At 40.1% G+C, this 23,534-nt stretch overlaps 1 protein-coding gene across 4 annotated transcripts in view; it reads left to right on the forward strand.

Moving 5' to 3' along the window:
• The window catches only part of LOC116822169 (dystrophin-like), an 836,401-nt gene that overhangs the window by 272,366 nt on the left and 540,501 nt on the right, over positions 1-23,534 (forward strand). The window contains exon 1 of one of the 4 annotated variants that reach the window (XM_075059858.1): positions 376-663. The exons of the other annotated variants lie outside the window; for them this stretch is intronic. Within the exon in view, the coding sequence (XP_074915959.1) occupies positions 633-663 (31 nt within the window). The 5' untranslated portion in view covers positions 376-632. Of the gene's footprint in view, positions 1-375; positions 664-23,534 lie in introns of those variants that run through there. 4 annotated transcript variants of the gene reach the window in all.

Genomic DNA, 23,534 nt, shown 5'->3' on the forward strand with positions numbered 1-23,534 from the left:
CCAATAAACCAGAATCTCTAATCAACCTCCAAATAGGGGGGAAAATTATGTAACCTACAAAACACAAATCTGGTGTGTGTTTACTGCTGAAACAAAATCTATTCTACAGGGCATGTATTGCAGTTGAATGGAGAGCAGGACTGTATCACTGTGCTGTACTGCTGTGGATGTTACTTGGAAAGCTGTTAGACATCATTTATATCCATTACACTTGCCATCCTAGAAGCAGAGCCTTATATGTAGAGTTCATATGCTGTCCTATTATGGGAAACCAACTTGTTTTGAGGGAAGCATAGTTATTTGCTTCTGCGCAGGTCCTGGAATTTGAAACATCTCGGGGCCCCCACAGAACTCTGGCATTAGTTACTATGTTGGCTCCCTGGAAGTCAAGATCGCTCATTTTCCCCCTTAGAGGCTCCAGATCTTAGAAGCAGTTATTTTTACACCAAAACTAAAGAGTATACTGAAGAGGGTTGTTTTTTTTTTAACTTGGTGTGGCTTCTTGGGACATCATCATCATTATCCAGACACAAGCAAAACTCTGCAAAAATTATTGGAGCAGTAAAGTTGAAACATACTTTTCCAAGAAATATTTTGTTGTTGTTTTGCCTTGAGATTTCATTTCTGCTCACATGCTTTGGTATGAGGAAGTGGAAGATTGTTGTAAGTATGAACAGACTGAAATAATTTTTCACTATACTCACTTTGACATAATCTAATAATGCTACACAGCTGGCTAACAGTATGCATTTTTCAATGTTTACTTTCCAACTATGAAAAAGCAGACTAATGGAAAAAAAGGAGTAGTGTCTTGTCTGTTTAACCTTTTTGTAAAAAATAAAAAAAAATACAAACCCTTGATATACCAAGAAGTATTTCATAAATTCAATACCGCTCTCATGGAAATAAAGAAAATACATTTCTTTCCAGAGTTTCACTAATTAATCAGATTTTTTGAAGGAAACAGACCAGTATCAGAAAAAAAAGAAGCTTTTTCATTATTGTTTTAATAATCTGGCACCACATCAAAGAATTAATCAGTTGCTTTGAACTTTAATGGCATAAGCTGTTTCATGGCCCTAAATTAACATATACAGTGTGAGATCCCCTCTCATTATTATTAAAGTAGCTGGTAACAACTAAACGAGGGGGTGGAGGTGCCAGCTTTACTCAAAGTGAGCAGCAGCGGAGCTCCACTCTGCTTTTTTCCAGTGGGAGCAGAGAACCAGCACATTTTCTGTTGGGTTTGTTTATTCCTTTAAAGGTTGTCCTTTCACTTGAACAAAAAGAGGAGATTAAAAAGGATGATGAGTAAAAGAATGAAAGATGGTTCAAAGGGGAAAGAAAACAGAATGTAAAAGAAATCAGTGAAGTGCCATGGTTAGAAATGTGGTCAGACCTATTCTGCATTTCTCACTCCTACTTTGTGGAATACCTTCTGAGCCCTCATCTCAGACCCACACTTGAACCATTACCAGAGCTCTCTTGCTTTTTTCTTGCCAGTTTGAACTGATTCCAGAGAAATACATGCTGATGTTTTTTTTTCCATTGCATATACTGAACCATATAGTTGTTTCTCACTTAATTCTGATGAAGTTTCTGAAATATAGTATTAGGCTTTTATCATGTTTGACAGGAAAGATAGCTTAAAACTCAATTCCATTTTTGACATTCATGACAAGTGAGGGGGTTTTTTTGCGTGCACTGCTTTTGTTTAAGACTAAGTCTGGTTCTGCTTCTTGTGCAATAAATAACATTCTTGGTTTAAATAGATAGCTGTGTCTTTTGAGACACTTGGACAAGTGTAGATCCAATATTACATCTAGTGCTGTAGGGAAAATCCTGCACTGGGAGGGGCTGGACTGGATTGTAAGGTCCTGAGGACAGAAACTTTGTCTCCTCTATTTATGTGTAAAGCACCTAAATGCATTCAGGGAACTCTATCAGAAATAAAATAATAATGACCTTTGCCAATGTCTGTACATCAGATATGGGGCAGATTGCTGCTCCATGAAACAATATTTAGAATGGCATTCTTAGGGGGGGTATCTCTGTGGGGACCCCCTTGTGGAGTTCACCCCCAATTATCCTATTGAGGTGGCAGGGCTGCATGGAGACAGCTGTGTGGAAGAGATAATGCAACTCCACAGTGTTGTTTTTTCTGTCTAAGCTCTGTTGGGGAGGAACGGGGACAATGTACATCCCCCCTGTAACCCAGGCACTCCCCTCCCCAGGCTGCTGAGTTTCCATCAGCTCCACAGTCTGGACCCCCTTCTTAGCAGGAGAGGGAGATCTGTGTGGCTGGTCTCCTCTCTGTGGATATGTGAGTATAATTCCAGCCTGAGAATGCAGTAAATGAAAGACACACAAATCTGGAGGTTGTGCCACTTTTGAGAAAATATGAATAAGAGATTGGAGTTTTTTTATCAGGTGGAGCATTCATGGTAGAAGCCATTTAAAAAGTCATATGCTTGCTTGTGCCGCATAGCTGCCCAGGTATCTTCTCTTCTACGTACAAGGATAAACTGATGTCCCCTCTCTTTCTACATCAGGTAGCAAGCTTTTTGTCCTCACTCTCAGTGCTGTAACAAACGTGCACATAGCTTTGCTTTCTTCTTTCTATTTTCCCTCTCTCCTTTCTCTTTTTAAAAAACTCCTCCCTTATCCCACCTGTCTTAATCTTCTCTTTTCTCCTCTTTCCATTTGGAGCTCTCTCTCCCTTCTCCTGCACCAGATGGTTTCTGTTTTCCTGCTGAGATCCCTCTCTTAGGCACCCTTCTATGAAATCTTTCAAGCGTGACCTTTGCAAAGTCTCCAGTATTCCTTCCCTACTTTGAGCTTGTTACTGTCACCTTGGGTATTCTTTGTCTGATTGTTTTGTCTGTGTTAGAGCTATATTGAAACCTCCTTGGGACAGAGACTGTCTTTCCTTATCCTTATCCTTAAATACCCTGTCAGTGATCTATAAATAATAACAAAGTGATGGAAAAAATCAGGTATAACAGACTTCATTTAAAAAAGAAACTTAGATTACTCTAACCTTCATCTTAGAATCCTCCATCTCTCAGGGATGTTAATATCAATCACTATATATCTTTCTATACCAGAACAGATCCAATTCTTTTCTCAGTTATATACATGCAATCACATTGAAAGCAGTAGGGCCAGGTTTTGCCTACAGTTACATCCATGAAACTTTCTTCTCTTCATGGATTTGGACAAGTATAACTGAACATAGAATTCATTACAATATTTGATCTTGTACATGTGTAATAAGGAGCAAATCCTGCCCTTTCCTTTATGGTCACAAGGGGCTACCCTTGCAGCGGAATTAGTGTACAAAAGGGGATTTGGTATGGTAGGCAACAGGTCAGAGCAGGACATATTGAACTTGAGGAAAGAACAGAGGATCCCCTCTTTCACTCACTCACTCACTCCTCTGCCTATTCTCCTCATCCACGCAGCTGTGCAGGCACTCCACAGCCTGTGGGGAAGGATGCTTCCCCAGTTGTCCTGTATATCTGCCCATCACCTGAGCCAGAAACTCAGGTTTTGGGCCAGGGTCAGGATTTTGCCCTAAATGAATAATAGTTTCCTTATTCTTAAGATGCCCTGGTTTCTATGTAAATTGGAGAAGGGTAGGGGCTGCTCTAATATATAACAGGATGTGGTTCCTTAAGGACCATTAGCCAACTGAGAATTACTGTAGATGAGTGGAGCTCAGGCAGCACAAAAGTGAATGAAATGGATGGGGCTGAGAATCTGGCCCATTATTTTTGGTGTGAAGGTCTGATTACATTACCGATTGAGTCAAATATGTAGGATTATGTCATGAAGTAGAATTGTAAAGGTACAATATTTATGAAGGAGATTAACCCCAGGCCAACAGCATTAATATCAAGAGTGAAATTGTTTGAGATTTGGAATTATCCAAAGAGACTCCACGTTTATAAATGGTTGTAACTGGGAGCAGGATTAGGTTTGTACATTTGTTATCAATAATTACCAGATAAACAAACTCAGCTTGAGTTCTACCAATAAATGGATTGCAAACCATGGCTGACTGGTTGGGTTTTTTTACAGTGCTTTTTCAATTAAATGACACCCCAAAGCCTAATCATCATTTAGAAGGATAACCGCTGTGCTGTGTTGTAGTTAACCACCGAAAAAGACTCCTCAGTAAATTTAGTATAACTTCATATCATCACAGTGTTATTAAGAAGAATCCACTAGTGGTAATGCTGTATCAATGTTAGAGTAAGCAGAACAGCACCAAGAATTTTAAGCAACCTTACCTTACTGAAGAGTGTGATTAGTGGAGAGGAAAAAGAAAAGGTTAGCAGACTGTGGTGTTTAATAACTGCTTGCCAGCTGGGTTATACTAGAGAATATATTCATTAACCTTCGAGGAAAAACACATGGAACAGAGGAGATGGGGAAATACTTATGGTTTTCATTCTGTCTTCAAGTATTAGTTTCAAGTCCTTTAAATCCCAGTGTTCCTAGTTACTTGCCACATGTGTAACAAATAATAAAGTTCTTAACCACGTTTGGAAGGAAAGTGCTGGCATTGAAGGAGGAGTTAATCATAATCTCTCATGCTTTGATAGAAGAGCCCTTTTAATATGTTGAATAACTTTTAGAGCATTATGATTACAAAATTTGGGATTTTTTCAGTCCCTTCTATTTCTGATTATTTGCTACAGAAGTAGTAAGTCTCTCTACAGCTCATATATATATATCATTTGTTTCCAGCCATTTCTGCCTGAGGGAAGAACATATTATTTCAAATAGTAATGCAAGATGCTACATACATGTATCTATTGTTGTAGGGGAAAAAATGAATATTATTTGACAAACAGTATATATTTCTGTATCATATAATGCAAATGCTCAAGAAGACAGAATTAAGATTGCACATGCAGGCTTAACTTTGATTGCTTAAAAGAACCTTTTTTAGTTTTTGCTTTTAAAGGATCTCTTCCTCAACTGATGTAAATCAGCCTAATATCATTGACAGCAGAGGATATGGCCATATAACTTTAATGGCAGAACAAGTTACAAAAATATGCAAGCTTGAACAGTTTTACTGTAAGGTGGTAGGGGTGGAGATGTGGAGAGGGGTTGTGCTAGTTTGTTTGATTTTGATTTTTTTTTAAAACAAAATGGGGAAAAAAGAAAAAAAAAAACCCTCCATGCTTATATATTTCAAAGCTCTGCTGTACAGAAAAAGGGTCCACCTTGTTCTTGATACATGAAGTCTTACCCACTCTGCTTTTGTTGAAAGGCTGTATGGATGACTGGAGAACTACTGGGACAGTGAACCACATAAAACAAAAAGAATGCATGAGTGAGATGAGAAGGCAATTGAAAACTTTGTATGTTTGTCTGTGTTAGCTATTTTACTCCAACTTCTGACAAACAATTGGGAGAGAAGATCCCTTTACCAATAAGTAAAACACTGTACTCTTCAGGCTGAGAGATGAGAGAGATCTCATTGCAATCCTCTAGCCCTCCAATAGTAATCTACTAAAAAAAGCAAAGAGAATACTTGATATTCCTAATATAAAAACCTAAAAAGAAGGGGGGGAGGGGAAGAAGAGAGAGAAAGAAAAGAAAACCTTTGCCTTCAATAAGCAGAGATGTTATGTCATCCCTCCCCACCCGATTGGTTTGTCAGTATTTTTTACATTTAGTAAACTAAAGCCTATTATTTGTGGGGGAAATAACAATGACTGATTTCACATTTGACCTTGAATACACAGTAAACCACTCAGGTGCCTCAGTGTCTGGTTGCATAGTTATGTGCCAAATTCTAAGATTGTTGTTTTGGTGTGTGTTTGGGAGTTTAAAGACATTATCCATGTAAGAGACTCTTCAGCTTTCAGACCATTTAGGGAATTGAAAGAATTTAAGGGTTATTGGAATTTTGACATTTCGGCCTTTTATTCTGAAAGATACTTTGATTAAAATGTTAGAGATCTCAGTTAATGGAGGCGTTGCTGCTATTTCAGATATACAGAGTATGCAGTTTGAAGGAAAGCCAAATCACAAGGAGAAGGAATAATGATGACCTTGGTTTATTTTTTACTCAGTACATTCAGGTTTTGATTGGATTCTGAACAAGGCAACAGTTTTCTTTCCCAGAAAGCACTGCTGTAATCCTTGGAGGCTTGTGTTCTGTTATCAAAGCAGCTGGTTCATATTGGAGCATTTTCTTGTGAAGGTCGTGGGCTGCTGTGTGGGAAAAAAAAAGAAAGATTTCCTTATTGGACACAACCAAGTACCATCTTTTTATGAGAAAATTTCTGCACTGAGACCTATTACCCTTTTGAACCGGCTAGCACACTATTCATGACATGTAGAAAAGCTTTGTAGAGAGCTACAGGATTCTGCCCTCCACACACACACTTTGATATTACTCCTGATCGCGTTTATCTCTTTCAATAAAAAAAACTATTTATTTTCAAATGGTCCCCACTGAATTTCCTTTGTAAACAAAGTTTGTTTCTGAAAGGTGGGGATGTGTGTGGGGGGGGGCATGGGAACAAAGAAATGAAGTCTCTGATTCTTTTATTAACAAAGACAATATTAGTATCATGTAGTTGGAATGTTTTCTGTTTTATAGCCTAATTACTGAAGACTCTTAAGGAAAGCTGTAAATAAGCTGATTTTAAAAACTCAGGTAAAATTCTCTGCTGGTACAAATGGGTGAATCTCCAATTAGGTGAATAGACCCAGAAGTAGAATAGCAGAGGTGTTTCAGGTCAGGATGCAAGTGTATTGGCAAAGCTGTGGGGAGAAGCCTGCACAAACCTTGTTTGCATAATACAACACTGTTAGACCTTCCAAATTAACTAAGATTAGGAACACAAAATTAACTACTAGATTTAAAAAAAAAATCAGTTTTGCTCTGAGTTACCATGAAGTGATATCTGAAATACCACAGTTGTTCCTTTAGTTGGAATGGAAAGTACTGTGATATGACAGATGGCTCTTTGTAGTAACTGTGGGTAAACATTGAGCTTTTAATAGCCTGGGCACCTATAAAATCTCTCAGTAATGTTCTTCAAAATATGTTTTTCTCCAAGAACTGTGTGAAATGCTGGGAACAAAATCCAATCTGTTTTCAATTTCATTAAAGATGTAAATCTCAGCCCATGTTCACAGGAAGGTTCATCTACATATTGACCACAGATTCCAAGTCTTTCATAGCCATGTGGCCTTCTTATCAACTAAAAACCTTCCCCAGAGTCTGAGACTCTGTTTTACCTGTTGTCCTCTGTAGAGGTTCTGACAGCCTTTAATCTAATTTTCCATTCAGCAGAAAAGCCGGTTTCACACAATAAGACCTTTAGAGGATGAGAAGGTAGGTTTGCACTTACCCTGGCAAGGTTTCCATTTATCCCATTAAGAACAATCTTTTTCTGAGCACATGTACAGTCTGCCCCTAAAGTTGAACAACGCTAAGGGAGGAAAAGATTCATCAATTTAAAAGTGAAGCAGAGTCCTCCCTTTATCCCCAAAAGACTGATGAGAGAGTAAATTGACTAGCATTCCCATGGCACAGGTGGATAGACTGCTTGAAAACCTCTGGGACTGCAGAAGATTTCTACAGGTAAGGCACTCTTATGATTGGGTAATTAAATGGATAAATTTGATGCTGTGAAATTTACCTGGGGGTTGATTAGAACTGCTCTGTTAAAAATATTCAGTAGAAGAGATTCTCAGAGGGTGCAAACCTTCTTTGAATTGAAACTACTGCAAAGAGTTCCCCAAAGCCTTGTGAACTCACACATTTAAAGTGTGCATAGCCACATTAATTCCACTTCCAGTTTTGTACATTTCCTTTGTGGCACAGTTCTACTGCCAGATCATTCTCTTTGTTTTCTGATGGTTTAGGCTAAGTTTGTTAGCAACCCAAAACATTATTAATGTGTTATATTGGATCTAGAAAGGAGCAAGATTGATTTGTCATTCATTCTGATACCATTTTATCCTCATTTTTATTCTCAAACCATGGTTTCCTTCCTCATTGAGTGCTGTTAAGCTATGGTTCCTATGCATAAGAGGTCAAAATAGCTACATCCTTCAGTGCTAGTGTTAATTTTGGACCAAGAGTGCTAGAACACATCCTTTTTACAGTAGACTGGAGAGGAAAAATAATTTCTGAAACATTTTGCAAGGGTGATTCCCTCCCAGACCCCACATGAATAATGGATAAAAATTGGAAGTTGTCAGGGACAATGGAATGCAATTTAAATTGTGAACTGTGATATGAATATTAGGAACTATTACTCATGGTGAAACACATTAGACTATGTCTTAATGGAACCGCAATACACTCCATTGCGGGACCGAGTGTTGTAAAGTCGAAACCCATTGTCGTAAGTCAAATCAGGGTGTCCATTCTGAAATGTCGTAAGTGCCATTTGTTGTAAGTCAAATGTCGTAAAGTTGAGGACTGCCTGTACCCTTATATTTAGTTCAGTCATTTATCTCTCTCTGTCTCTCTGTTAAGAAATTACTGATTGAAAACATGCTATATCCTAACAGGGGCGGCTCTAGCTTTTTTGCTGCCCCAAGCACGGCAGGCAAGATTCAGTGGGACTGGCGGACCTCCCGCAGGCATGCCGCCGAAGGCTGCCTGACTGCCGCCCTCGCAGGGACTGGCAGGGCACCCCCCGCAGCTTGCCGCCCAGGCACGTGCTTGGAGCGCTGATGCCTGGAGCTGATGCTGTATCCTAAAAAGGCTTTAATTATCATTAACCTTTTAGGATCCTCAGGATGAATTTAGGGTTCTAAATCAAGGGACAGGAGCAGCGTTAACTCAGCACTGAAAGTTATGTGAATAAGGGATGCTTGGTTTTCTGGCAATTGAAACAAAATAGAAAGAATAGAAAAAATAGTTTTGGGTAGAATGAGACATTTTGTTGTGGCAAAATTTAAATGTTTTTTGATCACTTTTAAATGTTTTTTATTTTAAAGTAAAATTAAAGGAAATTTCAAAATGAAAAGTCATTTTGAAGGGAAACATTGAAACATTTTATTTTTAATTATTTTGAATTTTTATTTTTTATGCAATTCGGTAAAACCAACTCAAATTCACAAAACATTTGAGTGGCACCAAAAAAGCACTTTTTGCCAAAATGAAGTTTCAAAAAAAAATGTCAGCACCTTCCCACGGACGCCATATTCACCTGTCTCCCTTCTCTTCAGCCCTCTTGTTGCCTTATTGCTGTGTCTTTTAGATAAGCCCCTCCCTTCCCCAAGCAGGCCTGCTTATTTTCCACATTATACCAGGGTGACCTGGGCTTCAGCATGGAGTCACTTCAATTGGACTGCCACTGCTGCTGTATTGAATCAATTGCCTCCTGCTGGCTTTGCTGTGATGTAAGAAAATGAAAAGTAAAACAGAATAGATAAGGAGGACCCAACCTTTCCTACACTGGCCACATATATTTGTTTTCAGGTTACCCACCTACCCCCGCCCCAGATAACTGGCCTGGCCTGAAGGTGCAAAACATCTTAAGACTATCCAGTCTCCTGAGAGATAATGTTAGGTGGTGCTTTCTGGCTATTACAGCCAGAGTTTGTGTTCTGTGGGCAGTAGAGCTTTCTAGCCTCAGTTAGGAGTTCCCAGCATTGTTCTGGTTGACTCAAAATGCTTCCAGGGACTGTATGCCAGAGAAGAATCTGTTACAGCCCATTAAAAGGTGAAATTTGTGCTCTTGTCTGCAGTAGTTCTGCTCTGCTGGCCAGAGTGCAAGTGGGAGGTGGGAATACATCTTTTCTCCCTTTGAGATGTCTCATATGGCTCTTGATTGTGAGGGATGAGGTATTAATTCAGGAACAGAGCCAAATGGCTTTCTAATATTTTGGCTAAGTTATTTTTTATCTCATAGCTACTGGGCCAACTGTAAATTTGAAAGAAAAATCTAATTTTCTATGCTTTTCATGGGTTCATTACAAATTAATAAACAAACTGCTCTCTAAGGCTAACTGTTGTAAATTTTTACTGAACTAAGAATTAGACTGTACAAGTATCAAATCAAAGTTACAATTGCAATTAAGTCAGTAAATCAATGAATAAACAATGATATTGAATTGTGTCACTAGATAATCGTGTTATCAAATAGACACAGCCAATAATCAAGTCATGAGGTTAATGTTGCACATACAGTTCATACAAATACTAACCCCGGGAAAGTAAGGCAGTGCTCATTTGATCACTCAACCTTAGAAGAGGTATTTATGCTCCCCCAAAGTTCCATGTACCAAGTGACTGCACAGTTGGCTCCCTTCCCAACTCCCAAGTCTAATTTCCCTAATTTTGATATAGAGCAGTCAGCAATTTTTGCTTCCTAGAATGGTTCCACTGACAATTTTTATAACCCAGGGGGACACAATGTGACTTAAGGTGGGATTCTTTTAGAAGTTGGATTAGAAATGATTAATGGTACCTTTCTAATATAAATTTATACACACATAGAGTCATTTAAACAAACACTCACATGTGCTCTCTCATTCACACCTCAAAAAATGTTGCAGAGAAATAATAATTGGGGGGTGTGACAGATTCTCTGTCACGCCTCTCTTCCAGAGCCCACTGGTTGTCCCAATAAAATGCAGAGGGGCTTTCAGTTATGCAGCACCCGTGGCTTTATTTACACATACACGGTTCTCCCATCACCAGTGTTGAACTATATACAAAGCTTACAGGATTAGTTCCCTCTTTTCCTGCAGTCAGCCCACAGCTGGAAGTCTGAGCTTTCCTTGCCTGGCTTTTCTTCTGGCTCCCAGCCCTTATAACTGCTGGCTTGTCAGGCCTTCAAGTGGAGCCAATCCCCAGGCCAGGCATCAGGTCTGTTTCACCAGCCCCAATCTATTTCCCTTGATTGGAGCTGGCTGAGCAGGGGTAATTCAGTGGTTTTGCACCAGCACCCTGCTACAGAAGGGAATGTTCCCACACAGTAACAAAGAGAAAATGGTTGCTTCAGGGACAGAGAAGGGGGGAAAAAATCACTCTTCAGCTTGCATAGTCTTCAGAGTCAGCTGGGCATGGGAGTCAGGCCTGGGGTTCAGGGGACCAGGTAACGGTGTCTCTGGTACCTCATGCTAGTAGCTTTCTCTGGGCATTTGGCTGCTCAGATTCTCCTTTTTCTATAGGATCAGCCTTGGAAAGTAGCAGTCTCAGCTTTTCTTGGCTTGGTGATGGCCCAAGGAGAACACATCATCTTCCTCATTCACCATTACATTTTAAGTTGTGATTCTAGGTTGTTCTACCTATGGCAGCTCCTTAGTGGTTTTCCAAGCAAATCAGGGCACCACATGTCTTGGACTCTTGTAGCATGGTGCAGTCCTTGTCAAGATTGGACAAGCTTAACCTTTGGTGAGTTTGAAAAGTCCCTTTCAATTGGAAGTTATTTTACAATATCTGTCATTACAACTGCAAGAAGTGTGTTCCAAAAAATATAAAAAAGCATGGGATAAACGGGAAATGCTTCTACAGAAGTTCTCTCAGCTTCTTCCTTTGGATAACAGTTGGAGGGTGGAAGTGGCTCCCACTTTGTTAGGCCTTAACATGTTCCTCGATGTGACATATAGCCCAAAGAATTGTCATTGTTTCTCAGTTAAATGTAGTGTTCAACATCCTTTCACCATTTCTTAAAATACACTTAGAGGCCTCTTTGCAACTCTATTGCCCTTTTACCAACAAGGAATTGGAAAAGCAACTGTTTGGGGCTTAACTGGGTGAAGGGTTGCCTTGCTCTCAGCAATAAGAGATAGAGACAAAGCTGCCTTAGATCGTGTTACTATAATCCCCATTTAAGCTAAAGAAAATTAAAGTTTATATCAGGCCCCTATGCTCATCACATGGTACAAAACACTCTCTGTTTCTGAATGGCATAAACATTAAAACCATGGCTGCTCCATATGTGCTCTTTCAGAGCTAGCCCCAAAGTAAGACATAGGATGTGTGAATGTTTTGAATGCTCTACTCTTTTAAAGACCACATTTTTTGGAAACCCCATCTAGGCCTATCTAATGAAATTAACATTTAGTCTAAAATATAAAAGATAGGTTAAAATCAATTCATAATTTCAAGCTATTGTGAAAGGTAAGGTACACTAAAGCTAGTACAGTATCAGTAAGTATTTTTTGGCATTGCTTAAAAGATACAAGTAACCAAGCTATTTTGGGTGCTATTAGTAAATTGATTTTCTCTGAAATCTGTAGTTCTTCCAAGAAATACGGATATTATATAAGAGTTAGTGGAAACTTAATCTTAATAATGTAAAAATGTATGTAACACTTGAAAGACCTTGCATTTAATATTTGTATGAACATGTTGTGCTTTTTGTTCTGTTTGGAATAAAAAAGGATGAGGTTAAAAATGCTATCAGATAGAAACATTCCCAAAATGGTCTCATATTTTTCTACATTGCAACTAAAACTGTTGTTATTGTCCAATAAAGAGATGACGCCTTACTTATATAGCAGAAATACATTTGACTTTGCTGTTCTAATTCTTCATATGCTGGTAAATCCTGTTTGTTAGATCCTAATATTGGATTTGATTTGGTTTGTCTGTGATTTTTTTCTTTATCTTTTCTTACATAAAATAATTTCAGCACATTTCCTGTTCTGATTCTTTTAAAGAAGAAAGCAGAGAAGCAGCAAATGCAATAGGTATAATAGCTCTTTCAACTGTATAATTATTTTCCTTCCTGCCAAAATTTCTCTGCACCAAATAACTTTACTACTTTAACTTTTAACCACCCGTGCATTTATAAAGCTCAGCAAAGAAGCAATTAGCTGCTTTTGGAAGTAATAAATTGGATATTCTGAAAATGTATTAATCTACCTGTCTATTGAATTCCTATTCATAAATGATCTGGAAAAGGGGGTGAACAGTGAGGTGGCAAAATTTGCAGATGATTTAAAATTATTCAAGATAGTTAAGTCCAAAGCTGACTGTGAAGAGTTACAAAGGGTTCTCTCTAAACTGGGTTACTGAGCAATAAAATGGCAGATGAAATTCAGTGTTGATAAATGCAAAGTAATGCACATTGGATAAAATAATCCCTGCTATACATATAAAATGATGGGGTCTAAATTAACTGCAGCCACTCAAGAAAGAGATCATGGAGTCATTGTGGATAGTTCTCTGAAAACATCCACTCAATGTGCAGTGGCAGTCAAAAAAGCTAACAGAATTTTAGGAACAGTGCTTAATTTGTAATGAAAGAGGTGTCAGGGTGCAAGCAATTTTTTTATATTCATAAGTGATGCAGCAAGCCCAGATATGCCAGGGCTATGAATTGCCAAGCCTAGAGGTGTTGGAGCTCAGTCTTGGCACATATTAAGCACTGGTTAGGAACCATTAGGAAAGGGATAAATAATAAGACAGAAAATATCATAATGCCACCATATAAATTCATGGTACAGCCAAATCTTGAATACTGCATGCAGTGCTGTTCGCCACATCTCAGAAAAGATATATTAATATTGGAAAAGATACAGAGAAGTGCAACAAAAATGATTAGGCGTATGGAAAAAGCTTCCATATGAGAAGAGATTAAGAAGACTGAGTCTGTTCAGTTTAGAAAAGGAAGGCTGTTGTAGAGGTCTGTACAATCATGAATGATGTGAGGAAAGTGAACAGGGAAGTTTTATTTACCCCTTCACATAACACAAGAACTAGGGGTCACCAACAGTGGTGGCTCCAGGCACCAGTGCTCCAAGCGCATGCCTGGGGAGGCAAGCCGCGAGGGGGCGCCCTGCTGGTCCCTGCAAAGGTGGCAGTCAGGCAGCCTTCGGCGGCATGCCTGCAGGTGGTCCGCCGTTCTGTGGATTTGGTGGCAATTTGGCGGCGGGTACACTGAATCTGCAGGACTGGCGGACCTCCCACAGGCAGGCCACCAAAGGTGGCCTGCCTGCTGTTCTTGGGGCAGCGAAAAAGCTAGAGCCGCCCCTGGTCATTGATGAACTTAATAAACAGCAGGCTTAAAACAGACAAAACTTTTTCACACAACACAGTCAACCTGTAGAACTCATTGCCAGAAGATGTTGTGAAGGCTAAACGTTTTTAAAAATGAGAAAAGTTCATGGAAGATATCAGCCAAGATCAGGAATCAGCAACCTTTGGCAGGTGGTTCGCCTGGGTAAGTCTTTTGGTGGGCCAGGCCGATTTGTTTACCTGCCGCATCCACAGGTTCAGCCAATGGCGGCTCCGACAGGCTGCCACTTCCCGCAGCCCCCATTGGCTTGGAGCTGCGAACCGCAGCCAGTGGGAGCCGCGATCGGCCAAATCTGCGGACACAGCAGGTAAGCAAACCAGCCCGGCCCTGGTGAACCATGTGCCAAAGGTTGACGAGCCCTGGTCAAGATGGTTGGGGACCCTTTGTCCAGGTGTCCCTAAATCTCCAACTGCCAGAAACTGGGACTGGATAACAGGGGATGGATCACTCGTTAAATTGCCCTGCTCTGTTCATTCCTTCTGAAGTATCTGGCACTGGTCACTGTCAAAGACAGCATACTTGGCTAACTGGACCATGGGTCTGACCCAGTAGAGCCATTCTTAGGTTCTTTAAGTGCTGGCTTCCCTATGGTAAGTGCTGTCTTCCAGGGCTAGTCTTTGTTATATTATGGTACTAGTAGCTGCTTGCCATTAAATATTAATTAGTCCAGGTTAAATTCCAGTAGCTCTGAGATTTGAAAATTTGATTTAGTTCCTTCTCATCCTGTTAGTAGTAACCACCCGTGACACGAGATTCTCTTGATGTGGGAAGTTTTATCAGTGATTATGGGGGAGAGGGTACAACAAGCTCTTAGCATGAGATGTAATATTTCCAAGACAAAATGAAAATCTTTCTTACTGTACAACAGCTTCTACTCCTTCCTTATAGTGATCTACATTAATCCTAGTTTTCATAATGTTATACTCAATTTCAGTTGTATAGAATATATCTTTGTAGCTTCTTCCCTCCACCCCTTTCCCATATCCACAGCTCCACTATACACTCTTCTGTTCTTTTGCCATTCCCGAAACTTCTTTCCATGAGATCTGGATTGACACATCTGTTGTGGGTCCAGGACTGGGGGAAAACATGAGTTATGACAGCTCCTGGGAAGCCACAGTTTTTAACCTTTTACAACTATCCTTCTAAGATTTAATTCTCATGCAGAAACAGCACAGCACTCTGGCGGTTGCTTGGGGATTCTTCTTGATACCCAGGCAATAGGTTGCTTTTGTATTTGCCTGTAATAGTGATTTGAGTTGGATTGTAGCTACATATAAAAATGCTGTCAAATTCCCAGAAGCTTTTTCTGACTGTGAGCTGAGTAAAGGTTCTGGTGAGAGGGCATTTTTGGGGTTCCGCTGTTCCTTGATTTTAGAATGCTATTGATAAGGCAACATTGATTTCCTAATCACCGTTGTCTACAGCATGTGCTGTTGAAGAAAATGTCTGAAACAAACACATATACATCATCATTTTGCTCATCATGTTTGTTGCAGGATTCATGGATCTGTGAGTTGTTTGAATATTAATTGTGAACTGCCAAGTGTAGTGCTGATGTTGCTTAAAAAGAGGGAAATCCTGACTCCAAAGAGTCCAAGAAGGGACACTAACTTTGTAGTAATAATAAATAATAATAAAAAGAAGAAATACATAAAAATTAATAGCTAGATAAAGTAGCAATAGAACCAGGGTAGGAGGCAATCTGAGATATATGAAGGTAGATGATGGAGAATAAAGCTGATTATATGTGGATGGGTCATTGTGACTTTTCACTGTAACTTCCTCCCAGCTCTGTACCCAGATATCAGGGACATTTCAAGAGCTGAATAAGAAGATACATAGTAAGCCAAATCTTAATTAGCCAATTAGTGTGGTACACACTCCTTCCCAAAAGGGTCATTTGCAGGCCACTAATTGTATTGGTTATGAACTTGCTTATATATCACTAGCTAATATGTTATATGTGTGTGTGTGTGTATATGTGTATATATATATATATATATATGATTGATTAAATATACTTAGGCCCTTACAATTTTACATGAGGTAAATTCACCAACTCACCTTACTGCAAACCTATAGCTGAAGTTCTATAAAGTATTATTAGAAAAGAGAATGCTCTTGTACTGGCTCAGAGACTCAGAGAAAGAAGGCTAGAGAGTGGTAGGAGTCAGTGTTAATGAAGGGGTTTAAAATATGGCAATGACAGATTTTAGTGAATTTGGGGAGGTATCAGAGGAAAACAGTTATTTACAAGGGCAGGAATGTGGAAAACTAAGGTAAAGGCAAAGAGATAAGTGAGGGAAGGGGACAAAAAGGAAATTAATGGTTATTAAATTAGTGAAACTTGCCAACTACATACATTAGTGAGCTAGAAATAGTCTTTAAGAGTGACAATGAGGAAAAAAATTGTTAGGATATTTTTATTACAATATAATTTAAATGCATTCATAATTTTCCCAGCTAAATGTATAAATGGCACATATGTATAAATTATTATAATTATTAGCTATATATTATGACAAATAAAGATGCAATTTGGGGGAAATTGCATATTCTAGTACTGTACATTTTAATTATTCTGAAATTTAAAATGTAATTGCAGATTAATTGTGATACTCCAGGCTAACTTCAGGCAGAGAGAAATATTTCATAGGACCCTAATTATTATAATTTAGTTAATTATTTTAAAATAGACAAACAAGTGTTAATCTCAGCAAAACAACTGAAATTCTATCAGTAAATGTGTCTTATGAGACATTTTTGGAATAAAAACTACTGTGCCCCACTTTGTGAGACTGGAACAGTTAGGATTCCCATTAATGTCTGTTGCTGGGATTTTATAACATAACTCCAGATGCAGTAAGATTTCATTGTTTTAAGAAGAGTGCTAACAGAACACCTAGCATATATTCTTTTCCTGAGGATGGGTTTAAGCACAAGCAGAGCCCTTGCAGAGACATACATTTGGTCTTCCCTCCTGCATAATTGTTTATCACCTCATGCTTAGATAACAATGGTAAGTTCTTTTAGATTTTTACAAAACGTATAAATAAAATTAAACTATCCTGCAGCAGCTGCCACTGACTAAGGCCTTGGATACAATATGAAGCCAGCTGAAACAGAGAAGGGAGCACTAAGCAGCATGAGGCGGTTAGATGACGTGTGGGGAAGTTGGAGTGAATGAGGGAAGTAATTGACAGGAAATATTCATTTGGAACAGAAGTAAGTTCAAGAAGGATGGGCCTAAAGAAATTCCTTTGTTGGGGCAGTAGTAGTGGTAACCTGTATGGTGTATGGGACAGGATTGGTATTTCAGAGGATGCAGCTGGAAGAGAGTTCCTGGAAGAAGCTCTCAGCCAAGAAAAGTAGCAGCAGATAAAGGCCTAATCTCCTACCTCAAATATTCTCCTCTTATGCTACCAATTCCCCTTGCATTGCAAGTTGGCTGGCATGTGGGTTTGTAGTTCAGGAGCAGGGCCTGGGAACACAGATGGACTCAGCATGTTCATGAGGAATGAGCATGAACAGAATATCTGCCTCCCTGTGAGAGGCCCACATTCCATGTCTCCCTTCCTCAACTCTAGGTGCAGGTTCTCCTGTGGTGAAAAACAACCAGAATCACATAGCATATTATAGCTTCATGAAGCATATGAGTTAGATACTGAAAGGAAATCAAAGACAAAATATTTTGAAAATCATTGATATTACAGAAATAGATTACTATGAGATCATGTCAGTGAAGAAGATCAAAAGACTTTTCTATATTATTCCTTTCTCAAGGAGAGGGAATGCGTTAATGATCCTGGTCTTCGCTTACTAATTCAACATTAATATTAATTCTTTCTTTCTGATCCTACATATTATACCTGGGGTCAGTAGAGCTCTGTGTAAGACAAAGCATGTTTTCTGTGTGTATAAAAAGTATGTGTGATGGTTTGGTGTGGTTTAACAACTTTATTGGCAAGAGTTTGAGCTGGCCATATTATGCATGGTGACAGATTGAATCCAAACAACAACAATAACTTAAATCAAATACAGGTCTGGATCCCAATATAGCATCCTTAACCAGGAGCGCTGCCAGCTTTTTTGCCGCCCTAGGCGGCGGAAGGTCCTGCCCCCAAAATTTTAAACCCAACAGAGGCAACGGAAGGTCTGACTGCCGCGGTCACCCCCCCTGCCCCAAATGTTAGCCCCCTAGGCGACCACCTAGGTCGCCTAATGGGTTCCGCCTGCCCTGTCCTTAACCTGTCTGAAATTATGAACACTCAATTGTCTTAGTGTATATGCCTACAAAGGCATGAAGAAGAGAATAAGATACACTCCTTCCATTTACACCCTGCATTGTCTACCTTAACCTTGGTTTAGGAGTACAGAAGTTAGCTGACACTGTGTGCCTGCTTTTCCCTATTGTGGATCATGTGGAAGAGGAGTACCCCTATATGCAGTGACCAGCACATGAGCTGGCATGGGAGGTATTGTAATTTGCTGCTGATATAGATTTTTGAGTAAATTAGTACCCCCAAAGGCTCCCACAGTGAGGGGAAATGAGGGACGCAATTGGCGGTCTCAGATGCACAGTTCCTTTCCTGAATTGTTCCTGGAGCTATACTTCTGTTCCATAAACAGGGTTTGGGTCAAAGTTGCAATCTATCCATAGCCATGAAGTAATGAAGCTAATATTTGTTGCTGAAATGTGAATCAGGTACTCAGTCTAACAAAGGATCAAATACCCAAAACAAGCAAGATTTTTTCAACAAAGAAAGGTTGTGTTTTTTTATGTTAGCCATACTCATAAGAGCACTCTGAGTGTAGGTCCTGATACTCACTGTATAGATGACAGTGCCCCTCTACTTTGTCCAATAATCTTGTCCTGTGTAGGAACTCACTGTGGTTTGGTATCCATATCACTTTAATAATGACTCTCAGTTAATTTTAAGGTTTCCCCATTCAATACTAAAACATTTATTTTTGAAATCTCAATGACAAGTTTTCCTCTTCAGTGGTAGACTGCTATATACAACAAAAAGCTGATATCCACCTTGACTAAATTGGCCTTCAACATTGGTTCTCCACTTGTAAGGTAACTCCCTTCTCTTCATGTGCCAATAGATATTTATGCCTGTTTCTGTAATCTTCACTCTATGCATCTGAAGAAGTGAGGTTTTTTACCCATGAAAGCTTATGCCCAAATAAATCTGTTAGGCCTGGTCTACACTAGGCGTTTAAACTGATTTTAGCAGCGTTAAACCGATTTAATGCTGTACCCGTCCATACAACGAGGCCCTTTATATCGATATAAAGGGCTCTTTAAATCGGTTTCTGTACTCCTCCCCAATGAGAGGAGTAGTGCTAAAATTGGTATTACCATAATTTATTAGGGTTAGTGTGGCCGCAAATCGACGGTATTGGCCTCCGGGCGGTATCCCACAGTGCACCATTGTGACCGCTCTGGACAGCAATCTGAACTTGGATGCACTGGCCAGGTAAACAGGAAAGGCCCCACGAACTTTTGAATTGCATTTTCTGTTGCCCAGCGTGGAGCTCTGATCAGCACGGGGTGGCCATGCAGTCCCAAAATCCAAAAAGAGCTCCAGCATGGACCGTACGGGAGATACTGGATCTGATCGCTGTAATGGGGAGACAAATCTGTTCTATCAGAGCTCCGTTACAGAAGACGAAATGCCAAAGCATTTGAAAAAATCTCCAGGCTATATGATACAGAGTCCACAGCACAGTGCTGTGTGACAAGCGTAATATTGAAAGCCAAAGAATCAAATGGATGCTCCCACATGGAGGGAGGGAGGGGGTACTGAGGACTCCAGCTATCCCACAGTCTCCCCAGCAGTCTCCGAAAAGTATTTGCATTCTTGGCTGAGCTCCCAGTGCCTGTAGGGTCAAACACATTGTCCAGGGTGGTTCAGGTATAGCTCGTCAATTTACCCCCCCCCCCGTGAAAGAAAAGGGGAAAAAAAATGTTTCTCTTGAAAACTTTTTTCAATGTCACCCTATGTCTACTGAATGCTGCTGGGTAGACGCGATGCTGCGGCAGTGAAAGAGGCAGTAAATCCTCTCCCCTCCCCTCCCCAGTGGCAAACAGTGCAAGGATGAAAACTGCTGTCCATCGTCCATCAGCCCGTGAGTGACTCCTGGCTGGCCGGTGAGGTCGGCTGGGGCGCCGTGGGTAAAAATAGGAATGATTCCCGTCATTCCCAGTAGATGGTACAGAACGGCTGGTAACTGTCTTCATCATAGCAACTGGGGGTGAGCTCCATCAGCCCCCATCCCTTTCAGTGTAAAGAAAAGATTCTGTACTGCCCTGGACTATCATAGCAGCTGGATGCTGGCTCCTCTCCCCTGGACTCGCACCACTTAATGTCCTGCCTGGACTATCATAGCAGCTGGAGCTGCCTCCCTCTCATTTTATCTCCGTAACAAGTCAGTGTTTCTTATTCCTGCATTTTTTATTACTTCATCACACAAATGGGGGACACTGCCACAGTAGCCCAGGAAGGTTGGGGAGGAGGGAACAAAGGGTGGGGTTGCTTGCAGGGACACCCCCCCGTAGAATGGCATGCAGCTCATCATTTCTGCGGCGATCTGACAACGAAGTGGCTGTGCTCTCTGATCCTCTGACACTGGTTCTCTAAGTACACTTGCCCCATATTCTAGGCAGGACTTGACTCTATTTTAGATACCATAAAGGAGGGAATGACCCCCGGGGGTCATTCCCATTTTTTGTCTTTTGCCCCCCCGGCCGACCTCAGCCAGGGGGGCACCCATGACAGCAAGCAGACGGTAACAGAATGAATGCAGATAAATGACCGTCATCTCATTTGCCAATTTACAATGGCGCAGCAGATTGGTGCACAGAACGACTGATAACCGTCTCTGCTGTCATGCAAAAGCAAAATGAATGCTGCTGTGTAGCGCTGCAGTATTGCCTCTGTTATAGCTGGCATCCAGTACACATACGGTGACAGTAATAAAAAAAGCGCTGAATGGGCTCCATGGGTTGCTGTGCTATGGCGTCTGCCAGGGCAATCAGGAAAAAAGGGCATGAAATGATGATTGTCTGCCATTGCCTTTTCCCCCCCGGAGGAAAGGAAGCGATGAACTGACCACATCACATTTACCCAGAACCACCCACGACAATGATTTTTGCCCTATCAGGCACTGGGATCTCAACCCAGAATTCCAAGGGGTGGGGAGACTGCGGGAACTATGGGATAGCTACGGAATAGCTACCCACAGTGCAACGCTCCGGAAATCAACGCTTGCCTCGGACCATGGACGCACACCGCCGAATTAATGTGGTTAGTGTGGCCGCGTGCACTCGACTTTATACAATCTGTTTTACAAAACTGGTTTATGTAAAATCAGAATAATCCCGTAGTGTAGACGTACCCTAAGTCTTTAAGGTGCCATTGGACTGTTCGTTGTTTTTGTGGATACAGACTAACACAGCTACCCCTTTGATAACAAAAAGTTGAGATGGTAGGAATAGGGCTAGTACTTAATATATCAGTGAAGGGCCCTTCTAGCAACTATCGTACTCTTTATGGTGTATGCATTACCTTGTCCCTCTCTTGACCCTTTCTTTGTAACCAGGTTATTATTGAACTAGCAATGTGGGCTACTGCTGCTTACATAGAATCCCTCTTTTCTTTTTTTAGATAGCCTTCCAATCATGGTTAAGAACTGATATAGCAGTTACATTACCTGACCTGACCCCGTCCCACCAGCAAATAATGCTAAACCCTTTTACTGTCTTATCATCATGTTCCCATTATGCCGCTGGCGTTCAGGGCAGCGATGAAGCTCCTCCACTCCTGTCTGTTTCTGGCAAGTCTTTCAATGGTTCCCCAGTTTTGCCCCAGGATTTTCAGGTTTTACTGTCTAGGAGGATCTTGTTCCTCCACTCTTGGAAAAAAATATTCTGAACCTCCAGTCATCAACTAACAAAAAAAGACTTAGGGTATGTTTTATTTTACCCAGTATCTGTATTATCACCCCTTGTTCTTTGTCAATGGATTTTGTTACTTACAGTACTTCACTGTTTATCTTTTAGAAACATAGGTTCTCATGCTTTATAACCAAGAAAAATGCTGCTTGTGATAGTGAGAAAAAGCTTCACTGCTGCTCATCCTTTTCCTCCTGTCCAACGTCTGGGCTGCAGACACTGCAGTATTTTTGAGTTGTGAGTCAATTTTATTTCCCAGTAAATCCTCTTCCCCAAATCTTTCTCCTATATTTATTTAATCTGATCCCTATCCCTATAACCCCCCTGACTCTTTCCCAGAGGAACTCTTAATTTTTCTTGATTCCTTTCCAATCTTTCTTGATGCTTTCCTTTCATACTGAAGAAATTGCTCTGTCATCTCCTCTGACATAGCTAGCACCATATCACACCTTTTTCTTGTGCAATAGTTGCATGCAACAGCATGGGAAACAGGTTCTCAGAAAAGATGGGTGTCTAGTGGGCATTGTGACTTAAACATAGGCTTGGGGAAAAAGCAACTCCTGGATTCAAATGCAGGTTCTCACAACAAGTTGCTGTGGCATTAAGCAAATCACTTAACCTCTCTGTCTCAGTTTCTTGTTTTGTACAATAGCAATAATGGGTGTGGAGGATAAATATATAAGGATTGAAAAATACTTTGCAGACTATAATTATATTTATATTTAGAATTTGCTGTAGAAAGGCGGGCAGAAAGTGTTATAGTTATACTGGATGAGAAACATTTCTTCTTCTACAAATAAAAGTGATAAGGAAAAATGTCATGTCCCATTTTTTTTCCTACTAATATGGTTCACATCCTCCAATGACCAAAAATAGTGTTTTAATTATGCTAGAATGAACAAAGCAGTAACTTTTCTATATAATAATGTGATGTGGGAAGTTCAAAAATTCACTGCTACATTTATATTTAATGTAAGACTTATTTCATAATATTTTAACATTTAATGTAATATTAATGAATTTTTAAAATCTTTTCTCTGAAAGTATACAATAAAACTTGAGTAATTGCTTCCACTGCTGTAATTTCCTAATTTATACATTCCCAAAAGTGACTAAAAAGTTCCCTCCACTTAAAGCTCTATTTTTACTGCAGTATTAGCTTCTGGAACATATTTGTCATTATTCTATAAATGAGCTACATGCTTACAGAGGGGTGGTCTAGTGGTTGAGGCATAGGTCTGGGCCTTAAGAGACAGCTAGTCAGTTCCCAAATCTAACACAGACTCCCTTTGTGACTTTGAGCAAGTCAGGCTTACGTTTAAGAATGTGCATAAATCTTTCCAGGAGTGGGGTCTTAGGCCTGGTCTACACTACGCGTTTAAATCGATTTAAAGAGTGTTAAATCGATTTAACGCTGTACCCGTCCACACTACAACGCCCTTTATGTCGATATAAAGGGCTCTTTAAATCAATTTCTGTACTCCACCCCGACGAGAGGAGTAGCGCTAAATTCGATATTAACATATCGGATTACGGTTAGTGTG

This window comes from Chelonoidis abingdonii, chromosome 1, assembly GCF_003597395.2.
Source record: "Chelonoidis abingdonii isolate Lonesome George chromosome 1, CheloAbing_2.0, whole genome shotgun sequence".
Lineage (NCBI taxonomy): Eukaryota > Metazoa > Chordata > Testudines > Testudinidae > Chelonoidis > Chelonoidis abingdonii.